General features: G+C 41.0%; 1 protein-coding gene across 12 annotated transcripts in view; it reads right to left on the bottom strand.

Annotated features, from left to right (window-relative positions):
- The window catches only part of LOC113024783 (teneurin-3), a 439740-nt gene that overhangs the window by 44223 nt on the left and 382793 nt on the right, over positions 1-12724 (bottom strand). For 9 of the 12 annotated variants that reach the window (XM_026172107.1, XM_026172108.1, XM_026172106.1 and 6 more), the window contains 5 exons: positions 10757-10828; positions 8178-8355; positions 5371-5391; positions 296-420; positions 35-142 (listed from right to left, as the gene is read on the bottom strand). In XM_026172107.1, the coding sequence (XP_026027892.1) occupies positions 35-142; positions 296-420; positions 5371-5391; positions 8178-8355; positions 10757-10828 (504 nt within the window). The remainder of the gene's footprint in view (positions 1-34; positions 143-295; positions 421-5370; positions 5392-8177; positions 8356-10756; positions 10829-12724) is intronic. The other 3 variants (XM_026172111.1, XM_026172113.1, XM_026172118.1) reach the window with 1 other exon arrangement.

Below are 12724 nucleotides of genomic sequence, written 5' to 3'. Positions count from 1 at the left end.
GTTAGAAGGAGACAGAAAGATTCTGTGTACGCACCTTTTGGTCCCAGTAGCTGGGCCTCTGTAGCTTTTCTTCCATCTCCACAACGCGCTTCATCAAATGGAGGACACTGCTCACCTGTACCAGCCACTACTTCTCCATTACCTGTAGACACACACACACACACACACACACACACACACACACACTAAGCATTAACCAGAGAAAGGTACAAAGCTGCAGACTCACTGGAGTCTCGTATGACAACACTGTCTTATAACTACATTCATAACAGGAAGTAAAAATGCTGATGCTTACTGATGAGGTCACGGGCACCGCTGAGCACTTTGGGGCGGTAAATCCGTCGTGAGTTAGTGTCGGACACATACAGCTGCCCTGTTACTGGGTCAGTGGCTAAGTAGTACCGGTGAGCAGGGTTGTTGCTGTGGAGCGCAGTGAAGGGGAACAAATAAGAAAGACAGAAGAAAACTCATTAGAATGACATCTGTGTCACATCCCTGATAAGTTATCAGCTGTAACACATTTAGTAACCAAACTAATCACACTGTTGTGTTTGCTTTCACAAGGTAAATCTGCTAAATGTGTGGGCAGATAAAGATCGAACTGTGCAAGTCTACAACTTCAGAGGAGTGAAAAACTGAATTTTTATTTCATTACACAAGAGGAAAAGTTACAGAAAAGCAGGGAAAAGCTGTCCCCTGCTGCTGAAATGACACTGATGCTGAGCAGCTGCAGGACAGCATGCTAACAACTAGCTGGTTAAAGGATCACTAATCAGTCTGTCAGGCTTTAGCCTCCGGTTTGTACTGTTTACTGGTTAATACATAATAATGCACTTCAGGCCAGCCTGTGCAGTAAGGCAAATATATGTAATGAGTACTGTAACAGCTTCATGCAGGAAGTAAATAAATAACATAACAGACATAAAAAAAGCAGAAAAGGTGAAATCCAAAAGGCTTCTATGAAGCGTCGGACAGTTTAACTTTAACTTTCCAGAAGAAGTCGCAGCACGAGTTCAGTTAAACGCTTGTTGTCCAACGTGAGGGCGACGTGGAAATGAAGGAGACTTTCTGCAGGAGTTGTTAGTGTCTGGGTCCGTGTAGCTATGCTGTAACTAGTGCGTGCGCTTATATGTATGTGCAGTCTCTGAGATTTAAGTGCAGCTGTGATGTATGTATGTGAGAAAGTGTGTTTATGTGGAGAGAACATGAAACGTCTGTGTGGAGAGAACTAACCTGCTCCAAAGAAAAAAGAAGACCTTAAACAGCAGGAAAAACCCAAACATACTGCATGTCTGTCCTGATCTGGACTGGGGAGTGATTAACCCTTTAAGACCTACCATAGAACCAAGCCCGCCAGAGCTTATATTATATTTTTACCTGCTGTGGAGCCATTTTTGGGAGCATTTCAAGTTGCTATACATCAATACAACCATTATAGCCCAGATTTTAATCATTTGTATGCATTAAGTGCATAGTAATTACATAAATTGCAAAAAAGTGCAATAAACTACAAAAAAATTGAAAATCGTTTTTGTTTTTTTAACATATATTTCTAGTTAGAGAAATTTAAGAGGTTTATCCCTCAAAACTGTAAATACAAAAAAGTTGCACAAAATAGTTTCCCACCACAGGAAATTTATTTTGAGTGTCTTCATAGTTTTATTTTTGAAATACACCAATTTTTATAAACTGCAGGAAAAACGAAAATAAATATTATACTGCAAATTTGCAAAAAAACAACAACATCTGCATCAAAATAAACTATTTCCAGCAGTGCAATATGAGTCCTAAGCATCCCAGAAACGACACAGAAAGTCATAAAGTCAAAGATAACTTTTAAAAACACCAGTATAGGCCCTGAGGCCCTGATGGTAAAAAACTACATTTCCACGAAAATGACGTCACTTCCGGTTTCGGGCAGGTCATGGCGGACATGCGATAGTTTGCGCTGACGTCTATTCCAACAAAGGAAGTGTTATGAACAGCTGATCGGATCGGCAAAGTGTGTTTCTGGAATATTATGTTTTTGTTCCTGCAAGAGCTTTTTATGCAGTTTTTGCAAAGCTATATGTGGAAGGAAACTGTGACCGAGGACAAGCTGATGGCATCAGATGTAAGTACAATTCCTCCGGTTTCATATGCAAAAATTTTTTTTATTAGTTTCAGGTTGGCCATTCTTGTATTTTGCTCGTTTGTGTTGTTGTGTTTGCACATCTCTGTTGCTTGTGGGGCTCGCACACAAGAATTTCACTCGCATGTGCTGTGCCAGTGTGCCTGCACATGTGATGTGACAATAAAAAGTGATTTGATTTGATTTGATATGCAAAAAATTTTTTTGCGTTGCCTTACATGGTTGCAGTGCTATCGGGATTTAAAAATAGTTACGCAAAACAGAGCGTGCCCGCTCTGACCGGTTTTAAAGGGTTAATGTGTAGGAATGAAAAGATGCAGCTTTGATGGAGATGAACCTACAGAGGGCTCCACTCAAAGAAACCCTGAAAGGGGAAAATGCAGCGACTCATAATCGTCTGTATCGCCCCGATGCGTCTGTATGCATGCCTGACAATATCAGGGTGTGCTCCTAATGAGAAGCTGGATGATGTCCTGGGTTATCTCCTCCCAGATCTGGATCAGGGCATCACCAAGCTCCTGGAGCGTTTAAATGATTTTACAGCCGCTGACATTTAATCTTTATGTAGGAAAACTGGAATAAAACTGAAAAGTTCTAAAGATGAAAGGCAACACAAATGACTAGAAAGGCAAAGCAGCTAATGAAACTCATGAATCACCCGACCTGGTCTGTCTGTCAAAATCTAAAATGAAGTCAGCTTCTTTCCATCGGTCTGACCGACTCTTTATGCTAATTGAACGCAGTGACGTCCTGATGATCTAATGTCACGAAAATGAACCCAGTTTGTCTTCCTTAGCTTCCTTTTTGAAATGTCAGTTTCCATCATTATTATTTGCATTAACAGTCACAGCACAGTGTGTAATATGTTACTGCCAAAGCTGATGGGCAGGGAAAAGAAAATAGGAGACAGGAAATAATAAAAGAATAGAGCAACAGGCTGTGAACTCATACACCTGTAATAAAAAAACAGAAATCATTTCAGTGTTTAAGTGATGTGTTTTCACAAAGCGCCTGAGAGAGTGTGGGCCACGAACTTACCCCACCCCCCACATAGGTTAGTTGGTGTTGTGACTTTTCTCCTTTTTTCTCTTATTAATACAGTGACACTGTCATTGCCTTGTGTTAAGACTTGTAAAATAAAGCCCATTAAGCTCTGATTCAGCTCTACTTATTGCTCCCACACCCTCCTCTAGACCTCATAATGGGGACTTAACGATTTGGAAGACACTGAAACAGCTGTGTTAATGGTTCTGATAGATGTGTGTTGCTGCATGGCTGCTTATTGCTTAGCTTTGGTGTGTTTGGTAAACTCTCTCGACATGTAGCTCAGTTTCCTTCAGACGCTATTTTTTTATTTTGCCTTTGTTACTTCAGAAGTCATACAGGTGGAGACTTTTCCAGCCTTAGACCAGTAAAGCTTGTGCTGCTCTCCAGAAGCTAAGTAGGCTATGGTTTCTTTGGGGAGAGATTCAGTTGCATTGTTATTCATTGTTTAGCTTGCAATGCTATTAATTTGCTTCTGATCTAAAAGTCTCTTTGTGTCTGGTTGGATGGTTACTTGGGATCAGCTGTAATTCATTTTGAAAGAGGAGGAAAAATCTACTCAAGAACAAGTCAGAGAACCTATTGTGGGTATGGACATGTTGAGGATGCTGGAGAAGTACATTTGAGCTGACTGCTCACTGCGAAAAACAGATGCTAGCATTGACAGGATCAGGGAAAGACAACTTTCATCGATTTTTGGATCATCCAAATTAATATGCAGAACATGTGGTTCATTGTAACAACGTCTTTAATTATAATCTGACAAAGAGCTGCGTGGTATAAAGAGCATCACAGCAGCTCTCACTACCCTCTTGTAAACCTTTCCTTTCTCTCTTGCTGCTCTCAGTCGGTCACAAATCACCCAGACACTCGTCTCCACCCACTCCACCCACTCCACCCTGCATGCTCCGCCTTCTTCTCTTGTGCATTGCTCAGACATCCTCTCACTCTTCATGATTGTGTTAGCAGTCCTGTTAAAAAGTTTTCTACTCTCTCTCCTAGACCTCTCCGTACCTCCACAGGTATGTCACCTGGACCAGCCGCCTCTCCACTCTTACTCCCCTTCATAGCTGCCCTCACTTCCTCCTTACTAATCCTCTGTCCTCCTCTCTCTCATATTCTACAGTCATCGGATCCTCATAGTCCTCCTTCATCTTCTCAACAGACTGATGGTAATTGGTCTTTAATCACGTTGCAACACAGTGCCTCTGTTTAGCCAATCAATGCAACAAAAATATAGATATTTTTAATTTAAAGCAATGTAAAATATTGCATTGTAATTACAATTTATTTATAAATGTCATGATTAAGTATTGTGTAATGTTTAAAGTTCCAAACTGTAATGCGACTCTTTACCACTAGGGGGCAGATAGTGAGTGAGCAAAGTGTCCACCATGGCTTACACACTCATACACGCCTCGTGCCTTTGAGGCAACTACTACTGTCATTTGCACGTTATGCAAATAAACAATACAAATGTATCATTATTGTTTTTGCCATTGGGAAGACCAAAACAGGCAATCCATCCACTCGAAATCCAAAGTGTAATTAACTAAATGTGATCTTATATGAATAATTAGTGTCAGATAAGGGAAAAGGAAACTTAATGTTACTATGCCCTTAAAGGAAATATGAAGTCAGCATCAAGTATTTCTGTATGTGCACATGTAGCTACACCTTGGATGAATTCAAAGAGGAAGGTGGAGATGTCCCTGAGAAGTGAAGGGATAAAGAAACAAAGATATGACGGATATCCACACCGTCTGTACCCGCCCCCCTCGCAGATGCTCTCCTTGCAACCCCTCCTAGGGCCTGCCCCTATTGTGAGGATTGTGTGCTGTTCAGCAGATTGGGGAAGAATAGACTCAATTTCATGTTTACACTTTTTAAAATTAGGAAGTTTAACAACCAAGCAGGATGAAAAAAACAAGATGAGTGCGTCTCATTTTGGTGGTAGATGCCAGGACTTCTTCTCTCCCAAATTTTCATTCTCTGTTCTCTCTGATGAGAGCGATCATTGTTGTAATCATTCAATCATTCAGTTCCCAGAATACTTTATTTGGTGAGTGAAATGTAAGTGATTGAAATGAGAACAAAAACAAGCAGCAGACCCAAAAACAAAGTAAAATCTGGTGCAAAAACCGATGGTGGAACGAAAAGAAGTCACAGGTTGAAGAAGGATTAGTCACACTTACCTATGCCTGAAATCTTTGTTTCTTTGAAAAAAAGCCAGAAAACCCAAGAAAGCAGAGAGACACAAGTTAGTTACCAGATTGGTGCTCGGCTGATATTACAAATAACTCTCTAGGGCAGGGGTCCCCAATCCCAGTCCACGAGGGCCGGTGTCCCTGCAGGTTTTAGATGTGTCCTTGATCCATCACAGCTGATTTAAAGGGATAAATGACCTGCTCAACATGTCTTCAGTTCTCCAGAGGCCTGGTAACGAACTAATCATGTGATTCAGGTGTGTTGACCCAGGGTGAGATCTAAAACCTGCAGGGACACCGGCCCTCGTGGACTGGGATTGGGGACCCCTGCTCTAGGGGAAAAATACTACAGCATGAGCAACAGTTAGGATGAATTATGGAAATCAGTATGAAAGAGATGTTAGTCTAAAACATGGCCGTTTTCCACTATGTTGTTAGTTCTTCATTAGTTAGCTAACATGAATGTTAGCTAATGTAATTCTATCAGCAGAAACCAACCAACCCAGTGACATCGTGGCACTCAACATGTTCTTAAACTTTAAACACCTGTTTCTTTAGTCCAGACAGTGTTAAACCTGTTTGAATGTAGGGCTCCGTGGTGTAAATTAGCATTACATTATATTATGTTAGCATTGCTATTAGCATTAAATGTAGTATTACACTTCTACATTAAGTACTCTTAAATCAGGTCATTTTGACAAATCACTGGGTCCTGTTTTGTTTTACATCAGCTCATGAATATTTACAGTTACCAGGCAAAGCTGGATGAAATGGTTTGGCAACGCTTTCTTGAAAAAGGACTCTCAGTTCTGTGGGTAAGACCTTGGGCTGTGTCCAAACTAAGGGGCTACATCCTTCGAAGGCCACGAAGACCGGAAGTGCAAGGCTGTTAAACTGGACGGTCTGCCTAGCAACCGCCACATAAGCAGCTACAGCTGTGGTGGACGGCATGTTCGATAGAAATGCAGGAAATATTTATGTCATATGTTTGACTTTTATCTGAGAAAACTGTTGTTTCATGTGTGTGTGATGCATCTGGGAGAACATTACAACCATGCACTGAGCCAACAATGCTAACTTTAGCTAGCAAACTAGTTTGCTACTGTAGTTCATGAGGCTAGCCTCATTTCATTTTGATGGTGCAAATGTAAAAGGATTACATCATGTTTTACTGTATATACAGCTTTTTGAAAAAAGAAAAGCAAAGCTCAGTGGTGGTATAAAATAAACTAAAAGATTTGATCTTTGCGTGTTTCAGAAAAAATGGAAGACAAGCTGATGCAGTAAATATTCTTTTATTGATGAGAAAACTGTGCAATTTAAGATGTTGAAGATATGAGAGCATTAAACAGGCAGGTTTGTGTAAGAGGCTCTAACAGGAGAGATGACACAGAAACATCACATCCTTATAAAATACTGACACACTTTATGAAGGGACAACTTTTCACAGCCCTTTGAACTCTTTATTTAAATGAGCTGCATACGTTTCCCAGTGAAACCAGCACTGTGATAAAAACAATACTTTAACTAAATATGTTCTGGATAAAACAAATTGTTATCAAAGGTGTCCGTGGGTCCCTTTACTGTTCCTCCTTTCCCTGTCAGATCCTGCAGGATAAACAGCAGTGAGTGGTTCCCTGTATGTGTTGGAGATGCAGGAAGCAAATATCGAGAAACTGTTTAAATATTTCCACCAGTCCCTCAGCTACAGAGAACGGCTGTCAGCTCTCGCCCTGTTCTCCTCTGCATCTCTCAGCTGCTGCTGGCTCCTTTTTCTCCTCCTCTTCCTCACACACTGCTCCTGGTGTCAGGGGTGGAGAGCCTCGTCCCGTCTCCTCTCACCTGCTCAGTCTCTCCTGACTCTGGACATTTGCAGAAGGAAATCAACCATGGCAGTTAACAACTAACGCAAAAACGTTATCAAATATCTGTCAACGTTCAGATGAAAATGCAGTTTTCTAATAGATTCACATGGACAGTTTTTTAAACTAAGAGAAAATGGAAACAGGACTTACGATCCTGCAGAGTGTTGATCTTTATAACAAGGGTGACGTGCTCAGGTCGTTTGATATAAGCCTGAGAAAAACATGAGGAGGACTTCTCCATCTACTGTCCGTGTCATTATTAGTGTCTCGATACAGGCTGAGAGCTCCTCCAGCTGTAAACCACAGCGTGGTCGAGTCTGTGTCCTCACCACAGTTCACGGGCCACATGTTTGGTCCCCGCAAACACACTTGGCTTAAAGAGCGAACCGTCCGCTCGGTTTATCCTAAAACCGTTAAGTACGCTGAGCAGCGCCAAGCAGACCCAGCTTCAGTAAAAAAACTAACCAGCCAGAGCTTGTATGACCTGAGCTGCGTTAAGAGGCTGACGTCACGTAACTTAGCCAAAGGTTAGTAGAATTTAACATTTGAAGACTTTTCAATATGCTAACATTTGTTCTGCTGCATATTTCAGTGAGATAAAAACCCAGTACTTACTTTTAAAAGTTTATTTCCGGACCGCTTCGCTTCGACTTTTTGCCATTTTCTCCAAACGATTTCTTCAACCTTTGATTTGCAATGAATCCTGGGATAGGGTAGGCCACGAAGGATATAGCATCCTTAAAATCTGGGGAAAATGAGGACGCACTTGTGGGCTGCATTTGGAGCCGCTTTGGAATTTGGACAGCCTACAAACGCGGCCTCTGAAGGATGCAGCCTCTGAATTTGGACACAGCCTTCATCTCTGTGAAACCAGGGAATGTATTCTCTGGATTAGGCTTCACTTCCAACAGCAGCAGTGGATCTCCTTACCTTAGCTCCATGACACTGGTAACATTCCCAGAGGGAAAGATTCTTCTGATGTAGTTGAAGTCGCCAACGAAAATGCTGCCGTCTGCTCCACATGCCAGAGCCAAGGGCGCCAGCAGCTTGTTGCCCTCTGCCTGCCCATTACAGCTGGGGCACGAGATGCTGCGGCGACGACCGTTTCCTAGGAGAGGGAGTTAAAATTCACTTTTCCACATGTGAACCAGTAGCTGGTTAAAATCCAGCTGGGGTGGATTCACTAATTTCCAAGAGAACAGCTTTTTATAATAGAAACAGCGATGAAAAGCAGTCTGCAGTACATGTGTGTGATTCCTGTGTAGTTATCTGTGATCGGGAACAGAACAACACTTTTCTAGTCTTACTGACTACTTAAAACATTTTTACACTACAAGCCATTTTTAACCTTCCAGTCAAACAAAGCACTCCTGCCCCGCATCCATGACCAGGTTAGAATCATCAGGTAATCCTAACATCCATGTCTTTGGAAAGTCATTGATTTTCATTCCGGTGGAAGTATGAGGAGGAATACTGATGGCCACAGATGGGATATGAAACAGGAGCCCTTTTTGCTGTGAGGAGATGCTAACCAGCGCATCACCATGCTGCCACCATGTGGCTCGTTGAACTCATGCATCACAGCAACTAGTTTACAAAAGCTTATTATTGTACTCAGGTTGACTCGAAGGTGGCAACTATGTCTTTACTGCAACATGTGCTTCATTGAACTGATTATCCTAAACCTTCATAATTAAACCTCTAATGACCAGTTTACCTTTATTTGGGATTTTCTTTAATCTACATGGAGTGAAAAATATAGAAGTTGACTCAGATAAATACACAAATCTATTAACCCTTTAAGACCTACCATAGAACCAAGTCCGCCGGAGCTTATATTATATTTTTACATGCTGTGGAGCCATTTTTGGGAGCATTTCAAGTTGCTATACATCAATACAACCATTATAGCCCAGATTTTAATAATATGTATTCATTAAGTGCATAGTAATTACATAAATTGCAAAAAAGTGCAATAAACTAACTGGAAATATATTTTTAACATATATTTGTAGTTAGAGAAATTAAACAGGCTTATCCCTCAAAACTGTGAATACAAAAAAGTTGCACAAAATAGTTTCCCACCACAGGAAATTTATTTTGAGTGTCTTCATAGTTTTATTTTTGAAATACACCAATTTTTACACACTGCAGGAAAAACGAAAATAAATATTATAGTGCAAATTTGCAAAAAAGCAGCATGTGCATCAAAATAAACTATTTCCAGCAGTGCAATATGAGTCGTAAGCATCCCAGAAAAGACACAGAAAGTCAGAAAGTCAAACATAACTTTTAAAAACACCAGTATAGGCTCATGAGGTCCTGATGGTAAAAAACTACATTTCTGCGAAAATGACATCACTTCCAGTTTCAGCAGGTCATGGTGGACATGCGATAGTTCACACTGATGGACGTAGGAAGTGTTACAAACAGCTGATCGGATCGGCAAAGCGTGTTTCTGGAATATTATGTTTTTGTTCCTGCAAGTGCTTTTTATGCAGTTTTTGCAAAGCTTTATGTGGAAGGAAACCGTGACCGAGGACAAGCTGATGGCATCAGATGTAAGTACAACTCCTCCGGTTTCATATGCAAAAAAAATTATTGCACTAGCTCACGTGGTTGCAGAGCTACCAGGATTTAAAAATAGTTACGCAAAACGGAGCGTGCCCGCTCCCATCGGTTTTAAAGGGTTAATATGTTTTTCTGAAGGTTCTACCATGAATTCTATTGAAAAGGCCGTTGCCTATTAACTTCTCATTAGTGACATCCGGTACTTGTCAGCATAAAAAGATTTGTTTCACCAAGTTAAGGATGAGAATCACACACTGGCAGCATTGTGAAGCTCTACTGAAGTCATTTCTAAACAACTACACATACAACTGAGGCAGCATCATCCTCTAGGACTGTTTTGCTGCCAGTGGTGCGAGTGTATTACACAAAAGTGGACCAAATATTGGACAAGTACTAAATCCTTCAACTTGACTGCAAATCAACAACGAGAAGTCTGAAAATACAAACGTGAAAACAGGTTTTGTAATAAAGCAGTTCATGTATCCAAAGCTGTGACCTCAGTACTACTGACATCTTAAAACGACAGCTCTGTGACAGAAAATCAACTCATTTAGATCAACCAGTTATGTCAAGAGTGGTCAAACATCCAGGTGTAACATCAGCTAGCTGCTGAGAACTAACGCTGTCAGGTCAAAGTGCAACGTGCTGAGGGAGGTTTGATCAAGTATCAGTGATTGTGTACGTATATGTTCCAGCTGTGACGCTCTGTGGAGAAGTGCTGTACAATCAAGACAAACAAAATCCTTTCAAAGACTTAATTCAAAAGAAATGACCATGAAACCATGATGAGTTACATAAACCTCTGACCACAAATGTATGTAACAGACAACAATTAAAGTACAGGCTTTAAAGGAAATGTGCAGTCAGCATGCAGGGACCAGCACTGATTATGTGTGTGCAAGCTCAAACACACTGGGAAGCTTTTATTCTATACTTACCCATGATGCTGTTGATGACAGGTGGCTGCTGGGAAATGAAGACATTCTCACCGCTGCCTTTGTACAGTATCCCTGGAAACGAGATGGATAAAGCATTGAAGGAAAGTGTCTGTGTGTAAATACAGGGAGGCTGCAATCAGCTGGTTCATCTATCAGACTCATATAAAATTAGACCTTCAGTCACCTGTTAAGTTCATGTACTATTTTTACAGTACTGTCCAAATAAAGTTAAACTAAAACTTCTATAAATCGACCCAGTCGTGTCTGAACTTTGGTAGCCAGCGCCTGAGGCACACAGTTTTAAGGGAGAACATTGTTTAAACTGAGGTGTAATATTTTAGGTTGGTAGAAACAATGAAGGATGACAGAGGAGAGAAGCAGAGTAAGAACGATGAGGGGTAGGTCGGCTGGCTTTTGACGAGGTTGATGAGGGAAGATGAAAAGATCAACAGAGGAGAGATGCACTTGTTCTTCAAAGTAAGACATCAAAGTCGCCTCCTGTGGTGAACTGAATTATTAAAACTGCCACTTTCTTGGAACCCAGTTCATCTTATCTTTCTTTCTTATTTTATGCTTGGATGCAAAGCAAACAGAGATTTTAAAAAAAGACAGGCTTCATTTGATGGACGTGGAGCGTAGATACAGTTAGTAGTGCTGCGCCATATCATACCGTTCACGGTATCGGTGAACAGTATTACCGTGGGCAATGTTGGGCAACGATAAGAAAATGAAAAATGGCGATAGAATATGGGTAAAACGCGCAGGCGCAGTGCCTTTGTTTTCATACGCACACGGTGGAAAAAGCATGGCGGGGACGCAGAATGAGAAGAGCGAAAGTGGATCGTTGAATGAAACCATGAACCTGAACTGGTTTGTAAAAATGCTGCAGCTTCACTGGTGTGGAACTGGTTTAGCTTTCGTCCGTCAGATACACAACAAAGCACTATTTTTGGTAGCGCATGCTAGCGGGCCGCCGTTATTACCGTGTTGTTTGGAAAATACGGCGCACTTAAAATCAATCCTTTGATTTTTCTGACAGTCGACAGAGCCCCTTATAATCCCGTGTGCCTTATGTATGAACTCTGGTTGTGTTTACTGACCTCGAAACGATTTTATGTGCACGGCGCTCGAAAATCTGTCAAATGTTTCAGTACGACTTTGCTGAGCTACGAAGCCGCACCGCTTGATGGAGTGTCGGAGCATTACGGCTATCGTAGGCGGAGCCTCGCGGAGTGATACGTACTGTGCTTCAACATAATGTTACTGTATTGTGTGTGTATAAGCTCTTTTTAAGTGTTGTGGATATTATACATGGTTATGCTGAGGATATGTCGGCCAGTTTCCACTGGAAATGCCTTTTGGTTAAACTGTCAGCGAGGAGTTTGCACTGTTACATTTTTATATAACTTTAATGCAGATAAAAAACAGCTGCTTGTTTAAGTAAAAATACATTGATGGTTTTTGCACTAATAAAGTTGTGGAGTTGTAAAGTATTTTGTCTCGTGTCAGTTATATCCTCAGTTATATCGTTATCACACATTCATATCGTGATAAATATTTTGGGTCATATCGCCCTGCTCTACAAACAGTGTCTGGTTTCTTACTTTTTGGCAAATCTGTCACATTTGTCAAATTTTAATAGAAGACAAAGAGAACCAGAGAAAATACAAAATGCAGTTTTTAAATGTTTTTTTAGTTTATTAATGCAAAAACAAACTAAGCCTACCTGGCCCTATGTGGGGAAGTAATTGCCCCCTAAACCTAATAACTGGTTGTGTCACAGTGCAGACCCACACGCAGACAAACAGAGGAACAGACGGTGGTTTAAACTGAAAGAGAGTCTTTATTTGATGGCTGTACAAAATACTTCAAAGCAACAAACGAAGGGAGGAAGTGAAAACGCTAACAAAAACTTTGAGAAGCTAAACAAAAGAACACAGAAGAAACGTAGGCGATGAAACAGGCGAA

This window comes from Astatotilapia calliptera, chromosome 6, assembly GCF_900246225.1.
Source record: "Astatotilapia calliptera chromosome 6, fAstCal1.2, whole genome shotgun sequence".
Classification (NCBI taxonomy): Eukaryota; Metazoa; Chordata; class Actinopteri; order Cichliformes; family Cichlidae; genus Astatotilapia; species Astatotilapia calliptera.
This window is presented reverse-complemented; position numbering and strand designations above follow the sequence as displayed.